At 53.5% G+C, this 25689-nt stretch overlaps 1 protein-coding gene across 1 annotated transcript in view; it reads left to right on the forward strand.

Annotated features, from left to right (window-relative positions):
- Positions 1–25689, forward strand: part of DNHD1 (dynein heavy chain domain 1) — a 95128-nt gene that overhangs the window by 47528 nt on the left and 21911 nt on the right. The window contains exons 23-33 of the mRNA XM_060263783.1: positions 727–1018; positions 1168–2959; positions 3050–3273; positions 3355–3559; positions 6156–6258; positions 13019–13168; positions 13247–13429; positions 21229–21660; positions 21753–22194; positions 22286–22432; positions 22545–22712. Coding sequence (XP_060119766.1) covers positions 727–1018; positions 1168–2959; positions 3050–3273; positions 3355–3559; positions 6156–6258; positions 13019–13168; positions 13247–13429; positions 21229–21660; positions 21753–22194; positions 22286–22432; positions 22545–22712 — 4138 coding nt within the window. The remainder of the gene's footprint in view (positions 1–726; positions 1019–1167; positions 2960–3049; positions 3274–3354; positions 3560–6155; positions 6259–13018; positions 13169–13246; positions 13430–21228; positions 21661–21752; positions 22195–22285; positions 22433–22544; positions 22713–25689) is intronic.

Below are 25689 nucleotides of genomic sequence, written 5' to 3' on the forward strand. Positions count from 1 at the left end.
TGCATTGAGCAAGGGGGTTGTGGCCCCTTAAAACTGTGGTTCTATGACTCATCTAGAGATGTTATTAATAAGTATATTGGGGGGGTATGAGAAAGGAAAAGAACGTGTGTGTGTGTTTCGTTCGTTAATTGACTCCTAGAAGTCTATTGATTTGTTATCATTCCCCCAGCAGCAGCAGCAGCAGGCAGGCAGCAATATGATGCCCCTTGGTCTCAGTTGCTGGGGTGGGGGCATGCTGTTGCAGTCGTCCTGCTTGCGGGCTTCCTAGAGGCAAGTGGGTGGTGGGCGGCCGCCTTTGGTGTGATGGGGTCCTTCTGCTCAGGCCCTGGGGAATGGCTGCCCTCATGCATTCTGCAGGGCCTGCAAGGCAGAGATGCTCTGGCAGGTGTGTGGTGTGGGCAGCAGCAGTGGTTTATATCTGGCCCTCCCACTTCTGCTCTCACCCGTGGGATACCAGCACCATCTGCTCTGGACACCGTCCAGTTTGCAGGGAATCAGAATATTTGGTTGTTATTTAACTTGGTTTTATTTGTTTTTGAAATGTAAATTGCAGTGAAGTGCCCTGGGCCCGGCTATCGGGAGGGGTGGTCAAACCTCTCAGGAAGTAAATCAATAAACCTGGGCCACAGCAGCAGCACCGCCCGCCTGCCTGCCTGCCTGTCTGGGTGGGAGGCGGGCATCAGAGAGCCCAGCCGGGTTGAGGCCAGCGTGCCTTTCCCTTTGCAGTACGAGCGAGTGCTCTATGTCCTGGACCTGCTCCTGGGGGCCAACCAGCCAGTCCTCCTCACTGGGGAGCCCGGCGGTGGGAAGACATCCTTTGCGGAGATGCTGGTGCAGCCCAACCACTCGTGCCAGCGGGTGTGCGTCTCCTTGGTGCTGAAGGCTGCTCACCTGCGCCGGCTGCTGCTGAAGAAGTCCCGCGAGAAGGGCCCTTCGCCCCTCAGCAAGCCTGCCTGGGCCCTGGCCCTGAAGGGGCGCTGCCTCTTCTTGGTGGAGGACCTCCACTTGTCCCCCCTGGGTGAGTGCCAAGCACTCCGGGGCGGGGGGGTGGGAAGCTGTGTTAGTTGGTCTCCCTCTTTGCCTGAGGCCTCCTCAGACAGGCCCTGAGAGCTGGGACGGGGGGGGGGGCACCCGCTCCTTTCACCCTGCTCTTCTTCCTCCCATCAGATCCAGGGCGAGGGACAAGCCCCATGGTGGAGACTCTGCGCCAGGCCCTGGCACACCAGCAGTTCTATCATCCCGACACGCTGGAGCTGCAGCACTGCCCAGCCGTGGGCTTCAACTGCTTTGGCACGCTTTCCGTCCCGGTGCTGGGGGCGATGCCGCTGTGCCCCCGCTTTGGCCGGCTCTTCAGCACTGTGGTGCTGCCTCCTCTGACCAGAGAAGCCCTGCTCAGCATGCACACGCCCGCCACCTTGGCCTGGCTGGAGAAATTCCCACTGCTGACCCGGCACAACGACTTGGCTGCCGCCCTGGTGAAGGCCAGCCTGGACGCCTACGAGGCGGTGAAGAGCCAGTTCCCGCCCTCGCCGGCCTGCTGTCTCTTCCACTTCTCCCTGCACAGCCTCCGGCAGCTCTTCAAGGGGCTCTTCCTGCTGCGGCCCCGCCCAGGCATCCACCTCAGCTGCCCCCTGGAGGAGCAGGGGGTCAAGATGATCTTCAGCAGGCGCAGCTCTGCAGGATCCCGCATGGCCATCGGCCCCAGCTACACCGTGGTGCTCATCGTCCGGCTGATTGTGCGCCTCTGGCTGCACGAGGCCTTGCGCATCTTTGGGGACCCGCTGCGGGGGGAGCACCTGCAGGCGGCCTGTGGGCAGCTGCTCTTGGAGATCGCCATGGCCCACTTCTGCACCAGGCGCCCTTTCCTGCGCATCATCCCCTCCCTGGGCGCCCTGAGTGCTGCTGAGCACCCCCCCAGCCACAGCCACGTCTCCTTCTACCCCTCCAGCCTCTCCAGGTCCTGCGCCACCTGGGCCCTGGGGTCAGAGGAGGAGGGGGAGGAGGAGGGGCTGGAGCCGGAGGACAGGGACTTCCTCCCTGACCCACAGGCCCTTCTGGACTTCCCTGGCAGCAGCGTGGAAGCGGAGCAGCCTGACCCCTGGGACCCCGTGCTGCAAGCCCCGCCCCTGGCCCTGGAGCCTGCCCAGTGGGGGGGCGGGGGAGGCACTGCCCTGGGGGAGCTGGAGAGGGAAGGCCCCAAGGCAGAGCCCGAGAAGGAGGAGGAGGAGGAGGGGGAGGGGGGCAGGAAGGTCGAGAGAGTCCCGTCAGGGCCGACCCCTGACCGACGCCAACCACAGCACGAGCACCACCCGCCCTTGCGCCACGCCAGGGCCAAGCGCCGCCCATCCTCCAAGAAGGAGAGTTCTGGCCCGCTTCTGCCCGCCCACTTGCTCTTGTCGCCAGGCGAGTTGCCGGGAGACATCGTCTTCAGCAAGGAGCTGGACCTGGAACGCCGCAGCCCCGGTGCCCACAACCCGTACCAGGAGAGGCTCTGGAGGGCTCTGGAGAGCCAGCTGGCCCCCTCGCTGCCCCCCCACTTCCTGCTCTCCTCCGCAGTGCTGAGGCACGTGGTGCACCTGAGCCGCCTGCTGTGTGGCGTGGAGCAGCACGGGGCCTTGGTGGCCTTCCGGAGGAACACGGGGAGACAGACCCTCGTGGCCCTGGCCGCCCAGGCCACCGCCTCCGTGCTGATGGAGCTGCCTGCGGAGGCCAGCGAGGGGCAGGTGCTGGCGCTGCTGCGACTGGCCAGCTGGAAGGCGGGGGTCCAGGGCCAGCGGGTGCTGCTGCTGGTGCCCCCCGCCTTGGGCCTGGGCCCCCTGCACCTGGTGCTGGCCCTCATGGCCGAGGGGACCTGCCCGGGACTCTACGAAGCCGAAGACACTGCACCCATCGTCCAGGCCCTGCTGCAGGAGCAGCAGGCCCTCAAGCGCACCATGCGGGAAGATCTCGTCCTGCAGAGGTGAGAGGAGGGAGGGGAGCAGGCGGGGGCAGCCTCCAGGCCCTCCCTCCCTCCCTCTCTCCCTCCAGCGGGCTGCTTGCTCTGTTGCAGGTTCTTCCAGTCTGTGCGCCACAATCTTCATGTGGTCCTGCTCCTGGGGGCTCCCAGCCGGCAGGGCTCGAGCAGCCTGGGGCTGCCCCCCCTCACCAGCACGGTCCTCTCCCACTTGCTGGGCAGCCTGAAGGTCTGCCAGGCCTGGAGCCTCAAGGCCCTGCGGGAAGTGGCCTCCAAGCACCTCCAGAGCAGGCTGGGCCAGGCCTCCTGGATCTCCCCCGGTGCGTGCCGAGTTCTCTCAGGGGGGTCTCCTCTGCCCCCCCCCCTCTGCTCTCTGACATCCCTCCTGCGTGCTCCTGTAGCGGCCAGCTCCCTGCAAGCCCATCAGAACCTGGTGCTGTGCGTTGCCAAGGTTGCAGCCCTGATCCACAGTTCAGCCGCCACCTACAGCACCTACCTGGATCCTCACCTGCCTCTCGTCACGCCAAGGAGCTTCCTGGACCTTCTCAACATCTTTGTGTGGCTCCTCTTTCACTTGAAGGAGAAGACCGGCAAGCGCTTAGACCAGTAAGTCCCTTTGCCCCTGCAGTGCCCAGCAATGGCCCTCCCCGCCCCCCCAGCAGCCTGGGAGTTTGAGCAGCAGACCTGACGCTGCTTCAGAGGGCGTGTTTGTGTCTGTGCTTAAGAGTGGTGGGAAGAGCAAGGTTCATTCCCCACTCCTCCTCCTCCTCCACAGCCAGTTTGGTGTAGTGGTTAAGTGTGCGGACTCTTATCTGGGAGAACCAGGTTTGATTCCCCACTCCTCCGCTTGCAGCTGCAGGAATGGCCTTGGGTCAGCCAGCGCTCTCCTATCTGGGAGAACCAGGTTGGATTCCCCACTCCTCCGCTTGCAGCTGCTGGAATGGCCTTGGGTCAGCCAGAGCTCTCTTATCTGGGAGAACCGGGTTGGATTCCCCACTCCTCCACTTGCAGCTGCTGGAATGGCCTTGGGTCAGCCAGAGCTCTCTTATCTGGGAGAACCGGGTTGGATTCCCCACTCCTCCACTTGCAGCTGCTGGAATGGCCTTGGGTCAGCCAGAGCTCTCTTATCTGGGAGAACCGGGTTGGATTCCCCACTCCTCCACTTGCAGCTGCTGGAATGGCCTTGGGTCAGCCAGAGCTCTCTTATCTGGGAGAACCGGGTTGGATTCCCCACTCCTCCACTTGCAGCTGCTGGAATGGCCTTGGGTCAGCCAGAGCTCTCTTATCTGGGAGAACCGGGTTGGATTCCCCACTCCTCCACTTGCAGCTGCTGGAATGGCCTTGGGTCAGCCAGAGCTCTCTTATCTGGGAGAACCGGGTTTGATTCCCCCCTCCTCCACTTGCAGCTGCTGGAATGGCCTTGGGTCAGCCAGAGCTCTCTTATCTAGGAGAACCGGGTTGGATTCCCCACTCCTCCACTTGCAGCTGCTGGAATGGCCTTGGGTCAGCCAGAGCTCTCTTATCTGGGAGAACCTGGTTTGATTCCCCCCTCCTCCACTTGCACCTGCTGGAATGGCCTTGGGTCAGCCAGAGCTGTCTTATCTGGGAGAACCGGGTTAGATTCCCCACTCCTCCACTTGCAGCTGCTGGAATGGCCTTGGGTCAGCCAGAGCTGTCTTATCTGGGAGAACCGGGTTTGATTCCCCCCTCCTCCACTTGCAGCTGCTGGAATGGCCTTGGGTCAGCCAGAGCTGTCTTATCTGGGAGAACCGGGTTAGATTCCCCACTCCTCCACTTGCAGCTGCTGGAATGGCCTTGGGTCAGCCAGAGCTCTCTTATCTGGGAGTTGTCCTTGAAAGGGCAGCTTCTCTGAGAGCCCTCTCAGCCTCACCCACCTCACAGGGTGTCTGTTGTGGGGGGAGAAGAGATAGGAAATTGTAAGCTGCTCTGAGTCTCTGATTCAGAGAGAAGGGCGGGGTATAAATCTGCAGTCGTCTTCTTCTTGGCATGCAGTCCACTGGGTGACCTTGAGTCAGTCTCTGTGGACTCTCTTAGCCCCACCTACTCACAAGGTGCCTGTTGTGGGGAGAAGACAGAAAGAGCTTGTCAGGCTCCTTGTAAAAAAACAACTTATTCTAATCAGTAGATCTGTTTCAGAAACAATGGTTCAAAGATACATTAGTCTAAGTTCACCCTTGTGCAGAAGGAAATTGCCAGCATATAACTCAGATCTCCTTCAGGGTAACTAAGTATAAAGGTGCCCGTTTGTGGCTGAAACCCTGGCTCCAGAGAGAGAGACCGGAGAATGAATGAGGGAGGAAGCACTGGAGGGCAGGAAAGGCATCAGAATGGCCAGTCCCCTAGAGACCGACAGGACCCCTCCCTGCCCCTTGAGAGTTCTTGGGGGGGGGGGGGCTTGGAGTGCTGGGAAAGGCAGCCGGGCTGCCCGAGAGGCTGCTGGAACAAGGACAGGCTGCCGGGGCTGGAGCTGAGGAACAAGGTCTCCCTGAGGGCCAGTGAGACACAGCCAGGTTTTAGGAAAGGATGTGCAGTGTGGAGGGAGTGAAACTTCTGGGTGCCCCATGAAACTGGTGGTCAAGGCAGGAAGAAATGTGGACTTCCTGGCGCAGCAGGTGCTATGTGAACTGGGCTGGTCCAGGATGTGTGGATGGCCACAAGAGATCAGGCAGGTGAAAGCAGGGCGGTCCACCTCCTCCTCCTCCGTGAGATGCAGCCTGTCTCTGGTGGGGAATGAGGGAGGCTACTGCCTTCAGGCCCTCTCGTTGGGGGGCTTCCGTGAAGCACCTTCCTGGCTATTGTTGGAAATGGGGCTCTGAGTGCGGATCCAGCTGGATTCTTCATCTTCCTTTCCCTGATGTCGATGAGCTCGCTGGCCTGTGGGCCAAGGCTGCGCCTTCTGTGTCCTTCCTTCTCCTTCTCTTGAAATCAAGTCATTGAGAAGGAAACCTGCACAGAGAAAAGGGAATGGATTCCGCATGCAGCATTTATTCCCTTGGCATGTCGTTTGCCTGTCTGGCCCTCCGGCCATTTTAATCTCTCCCTGAAGAGGCTGCTCAGGGTGGCTGCAGGTTCCTCCCCCCCCCATTGAGAGAGAGAGACTGGTTGGCTGGCCGGCCGGGGGGCCCTGGGGGAGGCAGGGGCCAGACGCTGCCCCACAGCTCCTTCCCTTCCCTTCCTGCAGGATGAGGCTGGCTCTGCACAAGATGGGGGAAGTCAGTGAGAAGCAGCAAGCCCACTCCCGGGACGTGCACGCCCTCCAGGAGAAGCTGAACAGGATCAAGCAGGTGAGCTCCCTTCCTGCTCTGGCCACAGGAGCATCAGTCGTGATGGTCGATCTCCTGCCCACTGCAAGAGCCAGTACCTGGCCCAGGGGGGGGGACCTCCCAGGGGTTCACCAGGCTTCTTTCCCAGGTGGAAACCTTCTGGGTTGGAGCACTGGCTGTGGGAGTGGAATTCTGTTTCCCTGGGGTAGGAGGAGGCGGTGGGATGGGGGAGCAAGTATGCAGCAGCACAGTTTGGATATCTGCTGCAAAGGGGGGGGGGAGGAAGGAAAGAAGGGGCCAGGACTGCCACAGCCTCTGCAGCCAGCCAGGGCATCTGCCTCAGCCAATGGTGGCCTGCCCTTTTGGAGAGACCAGACTGATCTTGGCTGGGGATGGGGGGAGGGCAGATGTCCCTGTGATCCAAAGGCCAGGCCAGGTGGTGGCAAGGAAGCGGCTATGCTCTTCCGCAGAGCAGTGAAGTGGTGCATGTGGAAGAGTGGCAGGAAGCGTTAGCAAACTTTGTGTGGGCTCACTGCCATCTCCTTGGGGCTCCTCCGGTTGGTGCACAGCAGTAGTCCCCTGAGAAGGCTGGGCTGGCAGGAGCACGGCTGGTCTGCTCTTGTAGCACCTGCCCCTCTTTGCCCTGGGAATAAAGATGCCCGGTCTTGAGGTGCTTCCTGGAGCAGCCAGGAGTCTTCTTGGTCCTTCTGGAAGTGGGACTCCAGCCTCTGTGGTTTGTCAGAGAGGGGGAGGGTCCTTCCTGGGGCCTGTCTGGTTTCCTTCTGGGCGGTCTCTCTGTTGCACAAAAGGGGCTCTGCACTGGCAGAGATAGTGGCTTTGTCATGGACTCTGCATCACCCGGGTGGGGCTTTTTGGAAACTCCTCTTGCCTGAGACCTCTGGGAAACGTGGCCACCTGAGACCAGGAGCAGGGGGGTCAGGACCCAGGCATGGCCTTCGGCGAGGGGGCTGCAACCTGCCACCCTCCGTGTTGGAGAGAACCACAGAAGAAGAAGAAGGAGAGAGGAAGGAGACAAGAAGACCTGCTCTGGTAAGACCTCACCTGGAGTATTGTGCTCTGTTTTGGGCACCACATGTTAAGAAGGATATAGACAAGCTGGAATGCGTCCAGAGGAGGGCGACGAAGATGGTGAGGTGCCTGGAGACCAAGTCCTATGAGGAAAGGTTGAAGGAGCTGGGGATGTTTAGCCTGGAGAGGAGGCAGCTGAGAGGTGATATGATCACTATCTTCAAGTCCTCATCTAGAGGATGGTGTGGAATTGTTTTCTGTGGCCCCAGAAAGTAGGACCAGAACTAATGGGTTGAAATTAAATCAAAAGAGTTTCCGGCTCAACCTTAGGAAGAACTTCCTGATTGTTAGAGCGGTTCCTCAGTGGAACAGGCTTCCTCCTTGGGAGGTGGTGGGCTCTCCTTCCTTGGAGATTTTTAAACAGAGGCTAGATGGCCATCTGAGAGCAATGAAGATCCTGTGAATTTAGGGGGAGGTGTTTGTGAGTTTCCTGCATTGTGCAGGGGGTTGGACTAGATGACCCTGGACGTCCCTTCCAACTCTGATTCTATGATCTTCATTGTGTTAAATGGCAACCATGTAAACTAAGCTGAATCTGATAAATCCCTTCATTCTGTTGCATGCAGATTTAATGCCCACCCTCTGCTGATATGTATGGACTGGTAAATTCCACTCCATTGTATCTGAGGACAGAAGCTCACATGTGGCATAAAACTTGGATGGTCTTCCAGGTGCCCCACTGGACTCAGACTTTGTTCTGCCACTTGAGACCAACATGGCGGCTGCTCCCCCCCCCCCCCCCCGCCCTGTCCGGATCTGTCTCTGAGATGGTGTCTTCTGGCTCACCCTGCATTCATGGAAGAAGAAGGCAGCTGGGGGAGACCACACCTCCTGCCCCAAAGCAGCCCAGAAGGCTCTGAGAGGCATGGCCAGGGAATGATGCCCCCACCCAGTAGTCGTGGGCAGAAACCGGCAGGTTTCACATGCAGCCCCTGCAGGCACAGAAGACAGGCTGCTGGGCAGGAAGGGCACAGTTTCTGTGGAGCCACAGCTCAGCCCCTGAAGGTTTCTTACATCTTAGATGGTGTGACCATTTCAGAAGAAGGCTGCCCCACTTTCTGACCAGTTTCTCTCCAACGTGAAGCAAATGGCTCCAATGTTCTACTGGGGTAAGGAGTCTCTGTGCCTTGCTTAACAGCAGCGAGGAGCATGGCCTTTTGTGGAGCAGAGAGGATGGCTGCCATAGTCACGATCCATGGCCAGGCCTGGCTGCATCAGTCGCCCTTCCGCCAGAGGTTAGCTCTGGGAGGGGACAACTTTCCATCACTCAGGTGGACGAGACTTGCTGGGGAAAATGCAAACACAGACATCTACAGCGTGCTTCATGGGCAGCTTCTTTTACATGGAAACAGTGTTCTGTCCTGCAACGAAGCACCTCAGTTCTTCCTGCCTGAAGACTCTTGGACTTGCAGGCCTCATCCTGCCTAAATCCAGTTGTCTCCAACCAGCCCATGGCAGTTTTTGGTGGGGGTGGGGGTTTAAAGCCCCTGCTGCCTCCATCCTCTCATCAGTGCTTTTCTCCAGTCACATCTTCCAGCCTGGGAGGTGATAGCCTTGGACCCGCCCCTCCCCTTGATCATCAGGCTGGAATGTGCAGCTTGGTTTACTTCTCTTCCACCACCCAGACGGCCCCAGGGCTTTGCTGCAGATACTTCACCGTCTTGAAAAAAGACAGAAGTCTCCACCCGCTGTTGATCTTGGGGAGCCAAGACTGTGGACAGTGACTCTAACTTCCATCCTGCCCTTTCTCCATCCAGGAGCCTAGTTGTGTCTGTTGACCTCACGGATGTGGATTGTTTCCACGTCTCTGTGCAACCTCAGCATCTTCGGATTCTGTGGTACGTTGTGGGAGATGCCTGCTGCTTCCAATACAAGGTGTTGCCCTTTGGCTTCTCAGAGAGTTCTCACCAAGTGCATGGCAGTGATTATACCTGAGAGATCCGTCCTTCCATCTGCAAGAATCTTCCAATTCACAGGTGCATTACTGGGCTTCCCCACTGGCAGGGTTCATCTCCCCTTGGACGTATCATGACTTCCATCCACCACCCCAACAACAGGTAATCAATATCCAAAGAGTTTTGGGACTCAAGGCAACCACCTTCTCAGTCATCCACTATGCCAAATTAGACATGAGACTTTTACAAGTCATGTTTTTCCAGCACTTCTAATTGATGTTGGACTTTCAAAACAAATTCCTCCTGTTACAGTCCTTCCTGCGAGGGAGTAGTTTGGACTTTGCTGTGGTGATGGAAGCTTTTGCCTGAGGTTGAAGTGCCCACCACAGCATGGGTTCCTTCAGCCAACCCACGTAGTCCTACCAGAAGTTCCTTATCAACTACTTGGTGCTTCTGGTTATGTACTCTGTGAAGTAAACACTGTGAGCAAGGGTCAGCTTGGGAGGGTGACCACTATAAATTCTTCCCCAGGCACACACACAGAAATCCTGTCAGAAAAATATAAAGACTAGGCACCAGACATTTTAAAGTTTAAAAACCACAAAGAATATTTATTGGTTCACCAAAGGTAAAGGAGAGGGATAAAATAATATTGATTAGGCTAATTAAAAAGGCAAATCAGTGGGCAGGCAGAAATTCAAAATAATCAATCTCTACACTCCAGAGATTTGTCAGGCTGAAGTAGTTCAAAATATAAACAGGCAGGCTTAATAACTATGCCTACTGGGCACTCAGGACATTTGGCAGGGTTGGAATAGCCCTAAGCTCAGGCTTCTTTAAATCATGAAAATAATAAAACTGACAGTCACTTTTTTCCACACTGAGAACTCCTGACTAGTGCCAGATTAATTCTCCCACACAGAGATACACACTAGCCTCCAGGACTCACACCTCTGAGAGCCAATACCAGCCCCTCACTCCTGTGTGTCTCAGCCCCAGCTAGATTCCTTGAGTCTTGGGATTCCCTTCCAGCCATCAGCATCCAGTCCTCCTTCCAGTGTTTGAGTGATCTCAGTTTGTACAAGGAGTCTTCCTAGATGTGCTGGCAGAACTCCCACGGAGTGTTTCCCTCACAGAAGGTGCCTGGTTTTGCCCCCTTCTGACTTCAGACTCTCAGACAGAAGCTCAACCCAGCTCTGTTCCACAAGGAACTCAGCCCCGCTGGCTGTCCTCAGCTCCTTGTCCAGTTGCTTCACACCACAACTGACCAGCCTACGTCCCAGTCTTCACACTCCAGGCTTTTTCTGAAGACTTCCTCTTGAAGACTAAAAAACTCTCTGAGGTGTTTTTTTCTTCTGGAGCCCCTTCATTTCACTACATTTCAGTTACCATGGCTGTGTCTCAGCCAATCGTGGCAAGGCTGTTCCCAGCTTCTCAGGCTAAGTTGCCTGAGTCCATGACAAACACGTTGCCACCTTCTTCAGTCTCATCGTCACCCATGTTGCAGTGAACAGGTGGCTGCCCTCAGGCTTCAGGGCAGAGGGGTCACTTAGGCATATCCAGGTAGATCCAGGTAGGTAGCTGCGTGGGTCTGAAGCAACAGAACAAAGTTCTGGTGGTCCAGTTTGATTCTGGATAGAAGGTTTTGTGGATGGAAAGCTTCAGATGGAGGCCCCTGAGGAAGTGGGCGCACACGAAAACTTCTACCCAGAACCAAACTTTGCTGCTCTGAAAGGTGCCTGACTGGACTCAGACTTTGTCCGTATCGACATGCAGGGTTCTAGAGACGGGGCTTTCCCACCATAAGCAGTCCATTTGCTAGGAAGCAGAGGACAGCTGTGCTCTGGTTGTCCCTGGGAGATGCCTTCCTGCAGGAGCGCTCAGGATGCCTCTTCTAGCACCCCTCCCTCCCTCCCTTCCTTCCCCCTGCTCCACGGGAGGGAGACCATGCTCTGCAGCCTATCCACTGTGCAGCGGCCACAGCAGCCGTGGCACACAAAGATTCTGCAGCTGCCCTCTGACAGGTATATCAACTAACCACAGATCTCAGACAACCTTAGGACAGAGTCCCCCATCCAGAGCTCCTGCCGCTTGTGCCCTGGAGGACTCGTGAGCTCTCTGCAGTCCAATCAGACCCTCCACAGGAGTATAGTAGTCCTCAATCAAGCCTATCATCTCTCATAAGTGGTTGCAGGACCATGGAAGCAAGAAGTTGCTGTGTAAATGAGAAACATTCAGGTTTAAATCGGAATGTAATAGTGAAGGTGAACGCAGTTATTAGTGAATAGATAGAGTTAACATTGCAAGTGAATAAGAATGTGGGAATCTACCTTTGATCTCTGTTTTATCTGTATTTGGTTTTTTTAATATGGTATATGATTTATTTATATAATGTATTTCAATAAACTATAAATACGAATAATAATTTTTAAAAAGCCTATACTCTCTCTCCTGCCTCAGACGGCATCAGAAACCCTCTTGAAACCAAGATCTGGCCCTTCTCTGAGGCTGACAAGAGTCTTCATTCCTTGGATGGGGCCAGGCCTGCTCTGTGTAGACCAGACGAGCCATTTCTGTCAATATCCAGCACTCTTGGTTTGCTGTTCTGGACCAAAGAAAGGCAGCATTTGCTGGAATTGAATTTGATGGTTTTAATGTAATCATATATATAAGTGAATTTATGTAATACGTTGTGAAACCAGTGTGCTTTTATTATTGTAATGTTGGTATTTTATGTTATGCTCTGTGAGCCTCCCTGAGCCTGCGGGATACAAATTAAATATTGTTATTATTATTAGCGCGCTTCATCTCAAACCTGAGTCACTGAACCTCCAGTGCCAAAATGGGTGCACAAGCCATGTCCACAGAACATCTGAGCTCCTTCCACCAGAACTCTAGCAACATCAGTGGCCTTCAGTTGCAGCTCAGACGGGAGCTGTCCTTGAGGTGCATGTCAGGTGTAACACATCCCTTTGAAAAACTGTACTTCATTCTCTTTTTGGTGGATGCACCTGCAGCGGCCACCAGGTAGGCCAGTCCACTGCTCTGCCCCTCTCACTGTGCGGCACAGAGACCACCAAGAAGTAAAACCAGGGTGTTCATCTATTCTTGTTGTATTTCAAAAGGTCATCTGTGCATCCACTCTAACCCACCTTCCCCCTGTGACAGGGGCCTTTGACTCGGACACAGGAACAGCAGCTAGATGTGAGTCCAGGAGCCCTTCAGAGAGCAGCAGCAGGAGAGTCAAAGCTCCCTCCAGCAGAGACCGCTGAGAAGGGACTCTTGACAGCTTCTGCCCCTCTGTCAAAGTCTGGCTGATCTGAAAGGTGCTCCTGGATGCTGCAGCCAACAGGGCTCCCCTTGGAAATGACGATGGCGACGAACAGGCAAAGCAGCTGCCTTTCAGGGTGTCAGGGTTAGGACTGTCAGCTCCAAGAAGTGGGAGTGGCTCTCGCGCAGAAAAAGGTCTTTCCATCACCTGGAGATGCTGCTGCTGCCACCAGGGGCTGAACCTGGGACCTTCCGCAGGCCAAGGAGAGGCTCTTTCCCACTGGCTTGCTCAATGCCCCTTGAGCACGCACAGCCCAAAGTTACAAAGTTGTGAGGGGAGGAGGTTTCTGTGCCTGGCTGTTTTTGCGTAGAACTTCCTGCATCTTTGCTTTGTGTGGCTGTGCAGACGATAACCACTCAAAGGAAAGAAGTGCCTGTTTGCAGGCAGCCTCCCTTTGCGTGGGGGTCTTTTGGGCAAGGGAGGCTGGCTGCACCCCTGGCCATGGTCTCCTTCCTGTCTTCTGCAGCAAATGTTGGAGAGCCAGCAGGAGGTGGAGCAGCAGCAGTTAGTGCTGCAGCAGCAGGAGAAGGAATGCCAGCAGTACGAGGAGCGCATCGATGCCCTCACCAAGGAGCGGGACGAGCTGGAGAAGGCCAAGGAACTGGCCATGAAGAAGGTGTGGGGCGCGGGGGGGGGGGCATGGGTGGGACGGGAGCGAGAGGCCTTGATGCCAACGGCAGCCCTCTCTCCCCAGATGAGCAAAGACTACCGAGAAGCCCTGGCGGGGCTGCGGGCGCAGGACGTGGAGGAGCTGCGGAGCTACCGCCAGCCCCCCGAGCAAGTGGTCTGGGTGACGGACATCCTCTGCAAGTTGTTTGGGGAGAAGCCAGGCTGGGAGGCCGCCAAGGAGATGCTCAGCAGGGAGGACTTCTACCAAGTAAGGCCCCAGGAGGGAGGGAGGGGTCTCCGGAGAGCCAGTTTGGTGTTGTGGTGAGAACTGGGTTGGATTCCCAGAGAACTGGGTTGGATTCCCCACTCCTCCACTGGCAGCTGCTGGAATGGCCTTGGGTCAGCCATAGCTCTCTTATCTGGGAGAACCAGGTTTGATTCCCCCCTCCTCCACCTGCAGCTGCTGGAATGCCCTTGGGTCAGCCAGAGCTCTCTTATCTGGGAGAACCGGGTTGGATTCCCCACTCCTCCACTTGCACCTGCTGGAATGGCCTTGGGTCAGCCAGAGCTCTCTTATCTGGGAGAACCGGGTTTGATTCCCCACTCCTCCAATTGTACCTGCTGGAATGGCCTTGGGTCAGCAATAGCTCTCACAGAACTGTCCTTCAAAGGGCAGCTGCTGGGAGAGCCCTCTCAGCCCCATCCCCCTCACAGGGTGTCTGTTGTGGGGAAAGAAGGGAAAGGAGATTGTCAGCTGCTCTGAGACTCTTCGGAGTGGAGGGTAGGATATAAATCCAATATCTTCATCTACTTCACAGGGTGTCTGTTGTGGGGGAGGAAGGTAAAGGAGATTTTGAGCCGCTCTGAGACTCTTCGGAGTGGAGGGCGGGATATAAATCCAATATCTTCATCTACCTCACAGGGTGTCTGTTGTGGGGGAGGAAGGTAAAGCAGAGTGTGAGCCGCTCTGAGACTCTTTGGAGTGGAGGGCGGGATATAAATCCAATATCTTCATCTACTTCACAGGGTGTCTGTTGTGGGGGAGGAAGGGAAAGGAGAGTGTGAGCCGCTCTGAGACTCTTTGGAGTGGAGGGCGGGATATAAATCCAATATCACAGGGTGTCTGTTGTGGGGGGGAGGAAGGGAAAGGAGATTGTGAGCCGCTCTGTGACTCTTCGGAGTGGAGGGCGGGATATAAATCCAATATCTTCATCTACCTCACAGGGTGTCTGTTGTGGGGGGAGGAAGGGAAAGGAGATTGTGAGCCGCTCTGAGACTCTTCAGAGTGGAGGGCGGGATATAAATCCAATATCTTCATCTACCTCACAAGGTGTCTGTTGTGGGGGAGGAAGGGAAAGGAGAATGTGAGCCGCTCTGAGACTCTTCGGAATTGAGGGCAGGATATAAATCCAATACCGTCATCTACCTCACAGGGTGTCTGTTGTGGGGGAGGAAGGGAAAGGAGATTGTGAGCCGCTCTGAGACTCTTCAGAGTGGAGGGCGGGATATAAATCCAATATCTTCATCTACCTCACAGGGTGTCTGTTGTGGGGGAGGAAGGGAAAGGAGATTGTGAGCCGCTCTGAGACTCTTCGGAGTGGAGGGCGGGATATAAATCCAATATCTTCATCTACCTCACAGGGTGTCTGTTGTGGGGGAGGAAGGGGAAGGAGATTGTGAGCCGCTCTGAGACTCTTCGGAGTGGAGGGCGGGATATAAATCCAATATCTTCATCTACCTCACAGGGTGTCTGTTGTGGGGGAGGAAGGGAAAGGAGATTGTGAGCCGCTCTGAGACTCTTCAGAGTGGAGGGCGGGATATAAATCCAATATCTTCATCTACCTCACAGGGTGTCTGTTGTGGGGGAGGAAGGGAAAGGAGATTGTGAGCCGCTCTGAGACTCTTCGGAGTGGAGGGCGGGATATAAATCCAATATCTTCATCTACCTCACAGGGTGTCTGTTGTGGGGGAGGAAGGGGAAGGAGATTGTGAGCCGCTCTGAGACTCTTCAGAGTGGAGGGCGGGATATAAATCCAATATCTTCTTCTTCTTCTTCTTCTTCAGAGAAGGGTTTTCCCTTGCAGCCAGAGGGTTGGCAGGGTGGGGGGCTGTGGTGGGCCTCTGTGTTGCGCTCTTGTCAGCTGTGGTCCTAAGAGAGAGAAATCCCTTGTGAGAGGTCATGAGCTCCCAGAAGCCCTTGCGTGTAGTGAGTAGTGAGCAGGAAAAGGATGGCAGCACTGCCCCAAGGTGGCTCCTTGCTGGGGAAGGGGGGTGAAGCACGTTGGGGGGGGCCCTCTGTGAGTGCCCAGGGCTTTTGCTCCAGCTGCCCTTCTGAGGGCTGCAGCCAGATGGAGGGAGAAGGGAGCGCTGAGATGGTCAAAGCCTTAACAGCAAGCCTGGATAGGGTTGCCAAGTCCAATTTAGGAAATATCTGTGGACTTTGGGGGTGGAGCCTGGAGACTTTGGGGGCAGAGCCAAGAGCAAGGGTGTGACAAGCATAACTGAACTTCAAGGGAGTTCTGGACATCACATTTAAAGGGACGGAACACCTTTTTAAATGCCTTCCTTCCATAGGAAATAATGAAGGATAGCGGCACCTTCTTTTGGGGCTCACAGAATTGGACCCCCTGGTCCAATCTTTTTGAAACTTGGGAGGTATTTTGGGGAGAGGCACTAGATGCTATACTGAAAATTTGGTGCCTCCATCTCAAAAAACAGCCCCCCCAGAGCCCCTGATACCCACGGTTCAATTCCCCATCATTCCCTATGGGAATCGTTCATGGAGGTGCATGATGACTGTGGGGGTGGGGCTTCCCCCACCGGCCAGCTCGCTGGAGGAGGGGGGAAGCCTGTAAAACTGGGGGATCCCCCTCTGGGACCTGGGGATTGGGAAGCCTAAGCCTGGAACCCTGGGGGGCGGGACCTGGAGAAAGAGGATTGTGTTAATGTCTTTTTGATTCTCCTGGGGGGCTGAGATGCTGCGGTCTTTTGGGGATAGGGTTGCCAAGTCCAATTAAAGAAAAATCTGGGGACTTTGGGGGTGGAGCCAGGAGACATTGGGGGCAGAGCCAGGAACAAGGGTGTGACAAGCATAATTGAACTCCAAGGGAGTTCTGGCCATCACATTTAAAGGGACAGCACACCTTTTCAAATGCCTTTCTTTCATAGGAAATAATTAAGGATAGGGGCACCATCTTTTGGGGCTCATAGAATTTGACCCTCTGGTCCAATCATTTTGAAACTTGGGGGGTATTTTGGGGAGAGGCACTATATGCTGTACTAAAAATTTGGTGCCTCTACCTCAAAAAATAGCCCCCCCAGAGCCCCCAATACCTACGGATCAATTCCCTATTATTCCCTATGGGAATCATTTTCCATAGGGAATAATAGAGTGCCCAGTAGACATTTCCCTCCCCGCCTCCAAACCAGGGAATCCCCTGGCCCCTCCCTCTCTCACACACACAAATACTTACTGCGTCTTCCTGCAGAACTCTACTTGCTGTGAAAACGAAAGCAAAAGAAAGGGAGGGGCCGTTCTCCATGGAAACTTACTGACCCTTTCCAATGAAGCCCTTCCTGTTTCCTGCGCAGCCTTAAAGGGGCACACATTTTACAAAGGGATCAGGAGCTCTACAACAACATGATGCCTACAAGTATGTTCTCTCCCCCCCCCCGCTTCCGGATTTTTGGAAAGCGGGGGAGGAGGCTGCCAATTCAAGGGCCCCCCGCCAGGGCAGGGGGGTTGGGAAGCCTATTTGGGGAAGGGGGTGTGGCTGAGCGGTAGAGCCTTTGCTGGGCATGCAGAAGGTTTCAGGTCTAGCCTCCCGTTAAAGGGGCCCAGCAGGAGGTGGCGGGAAAGGCCCGAGACCCTGACCTGGAGGGGCCCATGCATGAGTCAGCAGAAGGCAGCTTCCCCCCACCCCTGCCCCCTCTCTGTGGGCTTCTCCTTGTTGCTGCTAAAGATAATTTCTCCTGCAGCCCTGGGCAAAGTCTCAGGCTCTGGTTCAGGCTTATCTGGTGGGGGATGCCTGTAACAAGTGAGATGTCCCAGGATTCCTCCTCCTCCTCCTTCTAGGATGATTCTTCTGGGCTGAGATTCTGATGTTGGGAAGAGGTTCTTGCTTCTAGTGCCTGCAAGCACAAGGGAACGGCTCTGAGTGTGTGTGTGAACTCCTCATGAGAGCTAGCACCTTGAGACTGAGGCCTGGAGAGTAAACCCCTCCTTCCCAGGGAGAGGCCTGCAGGGCTGTTTTGGGCTGGGGGCTTTCGCAGCCTTCCTTCCAGGCAGAGGGCAGGTCTGAGCAGTGCTGGGGCTGGGGGGGCAGGCAGTGTCAGCTGAAGGAGCTGGATTGTTTGCTCACAGCCCTGGCTTTGGGAGGGCCACCGGCATCCTCTGAGCTCTCCCAGCAAGAAGCTGTGTCGGGATGTGGGTCAGTTGGCTAAGCTGTCTGCCCCCAGCCTCTTAGGGGAAGTGCAAGCAGGGAGGGAACAGTCTTACAAGGGGGGGGGGGGTCCACAAGGACTTGTGGGGGGCGTTTTATTTCCCCCTTTCCCACTATTCCCTCCTTCTCTTCCCTGGCAGCCCCCATAGCTTTTCCCCGTTCCCTGCTTCCTTCTCTCCTTCCCACCCACCAACCAACCTTGCAGATGGGGTCCATCTCCTGCTGTATTTATGAGGAGGTCTTGATACCCACCTTTCTCCACATTACTCTCCTCCCCTCCCGTTCATCCTTGCAGCAGCCCCGCCCCCCCCCGGGAGGGGCCAGGCGAGCAGTGGGGGGCCCAGAGGCACTCGTGAGCTTCCAGGGCAGCCTCGGGGTCTGAGGCGCTCTCCAGGACTCCCTCCTGGCTTTGGTGGGGCGGCAGCTGAGGAGCCACAGGGTAGGTGCCGCCTCCCCCTCCCTTTCATTGACAGAAGCCAAGACTCGAAGGCTGGAAGTAGTGTGGCTGCCAAGCCACGACCACGGAAGGTTAAAAAAACACAGTTACAGCACTCCTTTTATCATTTTGCAAAGTTTTAACCTCTCCAGTGTATTTTAAAGGGTTTTTTGCAAACTTGGGGCTTTTCTCAGGTTCATAGAAAGCATAATGGAATCATCGTGTTGGAAAGGGGCAGAGAGGCCATCTAATCCAGCCCCCTGCTCAGTGTAGGATCGGCTTAGAGCATCCTTGGCGAGGGTTTGCCCAGCTGCTGCTTGAAAGCTGCCGGGGGGGAGGAGGAGCTCACCACTCCTGAGGCAGCCGGCTCCACTGCTGAAATATTCTTACTGGGAAAAGAAATTCCTAATATCCAGCTGGTTCCATAATGTAAACCCATTTTTGCAAGTCCCATCCTCTGCTGCAAACAGGCTTCCTGGCACCCGGGGCAGGGAGGGGGGGCACACCCATGGTGCAGGAGGGCCCCAGGAGCAGCCCTTCCCCTCCCCACGCCAGTGAAAGGTCCCCACGATCAGCTGATCCACGGGACCTTCCAGTGGCACAGGGAGCACTGGCAGAAGCAGCTGGGCCAGACTCCCTCTCCCTTTCAAGAGCCCACTGACCAGCTGGGCTCTTAAGTGGCACAGGGAGGGAGGGAGGCTGCTCCTGCCGCTCTTCCCATGCAAAAGCAGCCACAGGCCTCCCTGAGCCATTTGAAGACCCCACCAATCAGCTGATCAGCGGGGGCCTTTCACGGGTGTTACTATGAGACCACACCATCGATTTATACGGGGGCATGATGATACTGGCTGATTTGTTTTCAGTTCCCTTCCTAATAATTCGCAGCATGGCATTGGCCTTTTTTATTGCAGTCACACACTGTCCCAACATTTTCAGTGAGTTATGCTTTACTGAAAGAGGTCTCATTAACATGTTGGGTTGCATTTGTTTCCACTTGTGTTTCATATATTTTCATTTGCAATGAGGCAAATGTTGAATCCTTAAATGCTTTTAACCATTTTAAAATAAATACATGTATCTGGATAAAACTAAAGTCATATGTACCATTTTTAAGAAAAGGCCCTTGATTTGGTTTGCAACGACCTTTGTGGTTCTTGATCCTAATATTTTTGGGTTAAGTTCTCCCACCCCTTTTGTTTCTTTCTTTGTTCCTGTTGGCAGAATAATAGTGATGAAGAGAGCTCAGAAATACAGTGACACCCCTCCACACCACACACACACACACACAGACACACACACACTTCCAGCAGTGGTCCTGAGGAAAGGTCCCTTGGCTAGAGCTGGTCTCAAGGAGGAAGGTCTGGCTGACACCCCTCCCCGCCACTCGTCTCCCAGTTTTCCAGGCTGCTGCCTGCCTCTGGCCAGCTGGTCAGTGAGGGGGAATCCTGCCCCCAAATGCAAGTGGCATCATTGTGTTGGCGATGTCTCATCACAACACTCTGCAGTGGAGGACGGTAAGCAGTGGGGTGCCGCAGGGCTCGGTACTGGGTCCCATGCTCTTTAACTTGTTCATAAATGATTTAGAGTTGGGAGTGAGCAGTGAAGTGGCCAAATTTGCAGATGACACTAAATTGTTCAGGGTGGTGAGAACCAGAGAGGATTGTGAGGAACTCCAAAGGGATCTGTTGAGGCTGGGTGAGTGGGCGTCAACGTGGCAGATGTGGTTCAATGTGGCCAAGTGCAAAGTAATGCACATTGGGGCCAAGAATCCCAGCTACAAATACAAGTTGATGGGGTGTGAACTGGCAGAGACTGACCATGAGAGAGATCTTGGGGTCATGGTAGATAATTCACTGAAAATGTCAAGACAGTGTGCGTTTGCAATAAAAAGGGCCAATGCCATGCTGGGAATTATTAGGAAGGGAATTGAAAACAAATCAGCCAGTATCATAATGCCCCTGTATAAATCTATGGTGCGGTCTCATTTGGAGTACTGTGTGCAGTTCTGGTCGCCGCACCTCAAAAAGGATATTATAGCATTGGAGAAAGTTCAGAAAAGGGCAACTAGAATGATTAAAGGGCTGGAACACCTTCCCTATGAAGAAAGGTTGAAACGCTTAGGGCTCTTTAGCTTGGAGAAACGTCGACTGAGGGATGACATGATAGAGGTTTACAAGATAATGCATGGGATGGAGAAAGTAGAGAAAGAAGTATTTTTCTCCCTTTCTCACAATACAAGAACTCGTGGGCATTCGATGAAATTGCTGAGCAGACAGGTTAAAACAGATAAAAGGAAGTACTTCTTCACCCAAAGGGTGATTAACATGTGAAATTCACTGCCACAGGAGGTGGTGGCGGCCACAAGCATGGCCACCTTCAAGAGGGGGTTAGATAAAAATATGGAGCAGAGGTCCATCAGTGGCTATTAGCCACAGTGTGTGTGTGTGTGTGTGTGCGTGTGTGTATATATATATATATATTTGGCCGCTGTGTGACACAGAATGTTGGACTGGATGGGCCATTGGCCTGATCTAACATGGCATCTCTTATGTTCTTATGTTTTGGGGGCAAAACTCTATGGTTTGAGGGCAATTTCACCATAGAGTTTTGGGCAAAAAGCAGGACATCACCATGTGACATCACCATTGTGATGACGTCACTTGTGCACGATGTCAGCATGTTGCAGCACCCCTCCCCCACTGGTGTGATCACGAGACCTGGCGACCCCAATCAAACCACATGATATTTGAGACAGCGACACCCGGTCAGGACTGCTGTGTGTTGTTTTCTGTGTTTTTAAAAGTGAAGTGTGTGTTGTTGTCTGCTGAGGAAGGCCCTTGAGGCTGGCCTGGTGTTGGTTAATTGACACGTTCATCAACCTCCTATGGAAGATTTTTACAGCGGATGTAGAGCGTGTTCCAACTTTTAATGCAGCCTGATATTCAGGCCCGGTTTTTAAATTTTAGTATTGTGTACACCATTTAATGAATATTTGTTCTGATATTAATTTGATTTGCTGTATCATTTTCTGTTGAAATTAATAACGCCATTAATTTATATGAGATGTTTCTACATCTTCAGCTGACTCTCTTCAGGCTATTTCTCAGAATTCTTCAAGTACATTTGGAAATAAAAGACTTTGGAGCTGGGAAGATCACTGCTCCTCCCTCCTTCTGCTCCCTCCTGCAGGAGCTGGTCTTCTACCCCAAGGACACCATCTCGACAGACCTCTTCCAGGCGCTGGGCATGGCGGTGGCCCAGAGTCCCCTCCGCGTGCCCTCCATCAGGAGAGCCAGCCACGCAGCGATGTCCCTCTGGCAGTGGATCTGTGCCATCTACTTCTACCACCGGGCCCTGCGCAGCTGGCAGCCGTCCCTGGAGAGGCTGGAGCGCTGCGACGCGCAGATCAACTCAGAGAAAATGCAGCTGGGCCACAGCCGCCTGCGCTCGGAGCACCTGCGGGATGCCACCCAGGCCCGGATCAAGGAGCTGAAGGAGACCCAACGGCACCAGCAGCGGCTGCTCCACCAGCTGACCCAGTCCCTGCAGGCCAGAGAGGAGGCCTCTACCGTGGAGAACTCCGTGGCAGAGCATTTGGCCAACTGGACGGTGGCCACGCAGGTAGTGGCCGGCAGCAGCAGCAGGAGGAGGGGAGGCTGCCCGCAGGTCCCCCTCCCTCTGACCGTGCTTCTCCCCCCCCCCCCCCCCGCCAGGTCCTGGAGCATCAGCAGAGCACGGTGTTTGGGGACTCCTTGCTCTGCGCAGCCACCGTCACCTACTTGGGCCCGTTCCCCCCTGCGAGGCGGGCAGAGCTGCTCAGGAAGTGGCAGGCCTTGTGTGCCGGGTCTCGGGTCTCCCTGGGGCCAGACGATGTCAGCCAGCTGCTGCAGCAGGAGCTCCCCTGCCCTGGCTCCGCCTCCTGTGGCCCGCCTCTGCTGCCCGTGCAGCAGCCCTTCCGCCCGGCCTCTCTGCTCAGCTCAGCCAGAGAACAGCGCTGCTGGGATCGCACCCGCAAGCCCGAGGACCCCGAGAGCCGCCTGGCTGCCCTGCTGCTGTACTCCGAGGCCCATCGGCAGGGGCACCGCTGGCTTCTGCTGGTGGACCCCGATAAGCAGGCCACCATCTGGTTGCTGATGGCCTCCACTCTGGGAGACGGTAGGCACAAGGAGCGGGGGGCGGGGCTGGAGGCTGGCTGCTATGCTCTTCCCCAGCCACCGCTCCTCAGCAGCCCGCCTCCTCCTTCCAGAGGACTCCCAGACCTTGCTCAGTCCTGAGCTGGTGCCGGACATGGGGGAGCAAGGAGACTTCGAGGAATTGCCCGAGGACAATGTGGAGGTGCTGTCGCTGACCGACCCTGACCTGGAGCAGAACCTCCTGACTGCAGCCCGTGTGGGTGAGCCCTGGAGAGGCGGTGGCAGGGGGGGGGGAGCAGCAGGGGCACCAGAGTGGGGCACGGGGGCCCCTCTGGTGGGACCCAACTGGGCAGCCTCTCCTTGCCCACACAGGCACCCCTGTGCTGCTGGTGGACTTTGAGAAGAACATCCCCTGGAGCCCAGTGCTCCAGCAACTGATGCAGAAGGAGACGCTGCAGGAGGCCTCCCAGGAGATGTCCGTGGCACCCTCCTTCGAGCTCTACCTGTGCACCAAACTACCTCTGGAGGCCTTGGCTGCAGGTAGGAGAGAGCACTTTGCGAACAAACCTGTCTTCAGTCTGTTTATGGCATTAAAAAGAATAAATGTCTTCGTGGTGGCACTTCTGCGATGGCCGCAAACCGAAGAGCCATTCCTTTGCTTAAGACAGTCCTTATGCCGCTCCCTCCCTCTCTTCCTTCCTGCCATCAGGACATTCCAAGAGGAACCTGCATTTATTTATCAAATTTCATTATCAGAAATACTTTGCATCCCAAACTTTTAAAAATTTTATTTGCTTAATTGTATTATTCTACTTTTCTCACTGAAAGCAGATTACAGGCTGCAAATCAGCATAATCCAAGAGAAGGGCCCGTAGAATAAACAAGGCAGGAAAACGAGGATTGCAGAAATCTGAAACAAGGCAAAGAATTAAATGTGCTGGAAATGGCACTAGGAGAGTAGAAACACAATAAGATGAGACAAAGATGGAAACATACAGCATACTGGTAGTATCGTCCACAGTCCAGCTCTCTCTATGGAAATCACTCTCCCCTAATGCAGGCCCCTTCCCTTTGCAAAAAGGCCCTCCTCAACAGTGGTGTCTTTTGTGGTTTGCGGGGAGCCTTTCTGCTCTGCTCGCCTCAGGCAGAGCCCATCCCAGAGGGTGGGGGAGGTGCACACCTGCCCAGGCAATTCTGCACTTGGCCTGCTTGCAGGTGGCCCCTGCTGAGAGCCCTTTTCAGCTGGGGAGCAGAGGGAGGAGACCTTGGGTCATGCCTGGATGCCAGGCTCCAAGGGCATGAAGGGCTTTGTAGGCCATGCCCAGGACCTTGAACTGGGCCCAGTCACGGGGGTGTATTGTTTAAATTAATATTTTATTAAGTGTACATATACGAACAACAAACTCCTTACTCTTTATCTTATTCCCTTTCTTTACCCAATTTCACCCAATCCCCGTACCACTTTTCCTTGTTCTTGTTCTAATCCTAATTATATTCTTTTTGTTTCTAAAACTAATTCTTTCACATACATGTTTTTACACAATTTTTAAAACTTTAACTATCTTCTCTCGTGCCTGCAAAAGAAAGCTAGACAGGGTTACCTCCAAAGCTGCTTGCTGCAGAAAAATCTCTACAGTCAGAGGTCTGGGGGGACTAATCCATTGGCTTTAACAATTCAGTCTGCATTTTCCATTCCCATTTATCATATCTTTTTTTTTTTTTTAAATTATTCTTTTATTGGTTCATTCAAAATACAACTTACTATATTGAATAAAACAGAAAGAAAAAAAAACACACCGAAAAATTCATGCAAGAGGAGCGTAAGTGTGGTCATAACAAAAAGTTTCAATAATTATTATATTTGGAATTGAGAAAAGAAAAGTATTATGCCCTGATATACCATCATAAAAAACCCTGAACATTTTCTCATCCCAATTGATATTTCTTCATCCAGTTATAAAATTTTTCCCATTTTTTAAGAGCATCATATTTTGACACCCCTTTCAACAAATTAGATAAAACATCCATCTCTGCGGCTTGTAATATAAATTGAGACTATAAATTGCAGAAAGTCTCAGAACAACTAGCAAATTCCACAGAACAATCAGCACAGTCAACAACCATCTTCCTTATCTTCAAACCCCTTCCAACCTTCCCAGCAATTAACACAGAACAATGGTCACATTCAACAGCCAGTTTCCTTATCACTACCCTTCCAGGAAGCCCCACCAAACAATGGGCACACCCACAAACCTATTGCCCTTTCATCACACCCCCTCCAGCCTACAAATAGCAGTTCTCCAGCAGCCCTGGCCCCACTCAATGCACAGCAGCCAAGAAGGTCTGAGCGCCTGCTCCGGCTGCAACGCCACTGAGGATGTTCTCCGCAGCTGAGAATGAAACGTCTGGAAGGAGAACTTTCTCCAGTAGAACACGGCACTTGATCCCGAAAGAGTCTACAAACCCTAATGATGTTACCAGCCGTGAAAACCTGAAATCTTTAATAATTTCTTAACAGCAAAATTAATCATTTGGAATAAAAACATCATTTTTGGGAGAATGTTCATTTTGACCAGCACAATTCTTCCCATAAAAGATAGTCTAAAGTTACTCCATTTTTTCAAGTCCGAATTGATCTTTTTTAGTAGGGGTATGAAATTATTATTATAGATGTCACTACATTTACTAGTCATTATTATGCCCAAATATTTTACTTTTTTTTCCACTTTGAATTCCGTTTTTCTTTCTAGCTTCCAAACATTTTTGGCTGGCATGTTTTTGGTAACTATTTTTGATTTTTGTTTATTCATAATTAAACCAGCTACTTTCCATATTCATCTAATTCGTTTAACATCTCATCGATGGAGTCTAACGGGTTTTGCAAGATCGTAACCATATCGTCTGCGTAGGCTAAAACCTTTTACCTTCAACCCGCTAATTCTATTGTTACTTCTAAGAGCGTCGTTTAAGATCTCCAAAGATAGAATAAATAATAGTGGCGATAAAGGGCAACCTTGTCTCGTACCTTTACCTAACTTAATCTCCTCCGTCAGCTCACCGTTAATAATTATTTTAGCTATTTGATCAGTATAAATTGCTCGGACATTTTTAGTAAAGCCGTCTCCAAAATCCATTATTCTTAATAGTAAAAACATAAATTCCCAATTTAAATTGTCGAAAGCTTTCTCGGCATCTAAAAAAAATAACCCCACTTGTTTATCTCTATGCAGTTCATAGTACTCCAATATATCAGAAAGTATTCGAACATTAGTTCTCATGTACCTCTTGGGGAGGAAGCCCGTTTGATCAGGATGAATTATAGTGTTAAGAACCTTCTTTATTCGGTGAGCTAATATTGCAGCGTATATCTTATAATCGACATTAAGTAAAGATATTGGTCGATAATTCTTAACATCATCTAAATCTTTTTCCATTTTTGGGATGAGAACAACATTTGCATGTCTCCATGAATCTGGCAGCTTTGCTGAAACCCATACCTCCTCAATAAGCTTTTTGA

The sequence above is a fragment of the Heteronotia binoei genome, unplaced genomic scaffold (genome assembly GCF_032191835.1).
Source record: "Heteronotia binoei isolate CCM8104 ecotype False Entrance Well unplaced genomic scaffold, APGP_CSIRO_Hbin_v1 ptg000881l, whole genome shotgun sequence".
In the NCBI taxonomy this organism is placed as follows: Eukaryota; Metazoa; Chordata; class Lepidosauria; order Squamata; family Gekkonidae; genus Heteronotia; species Heteronotia binoei.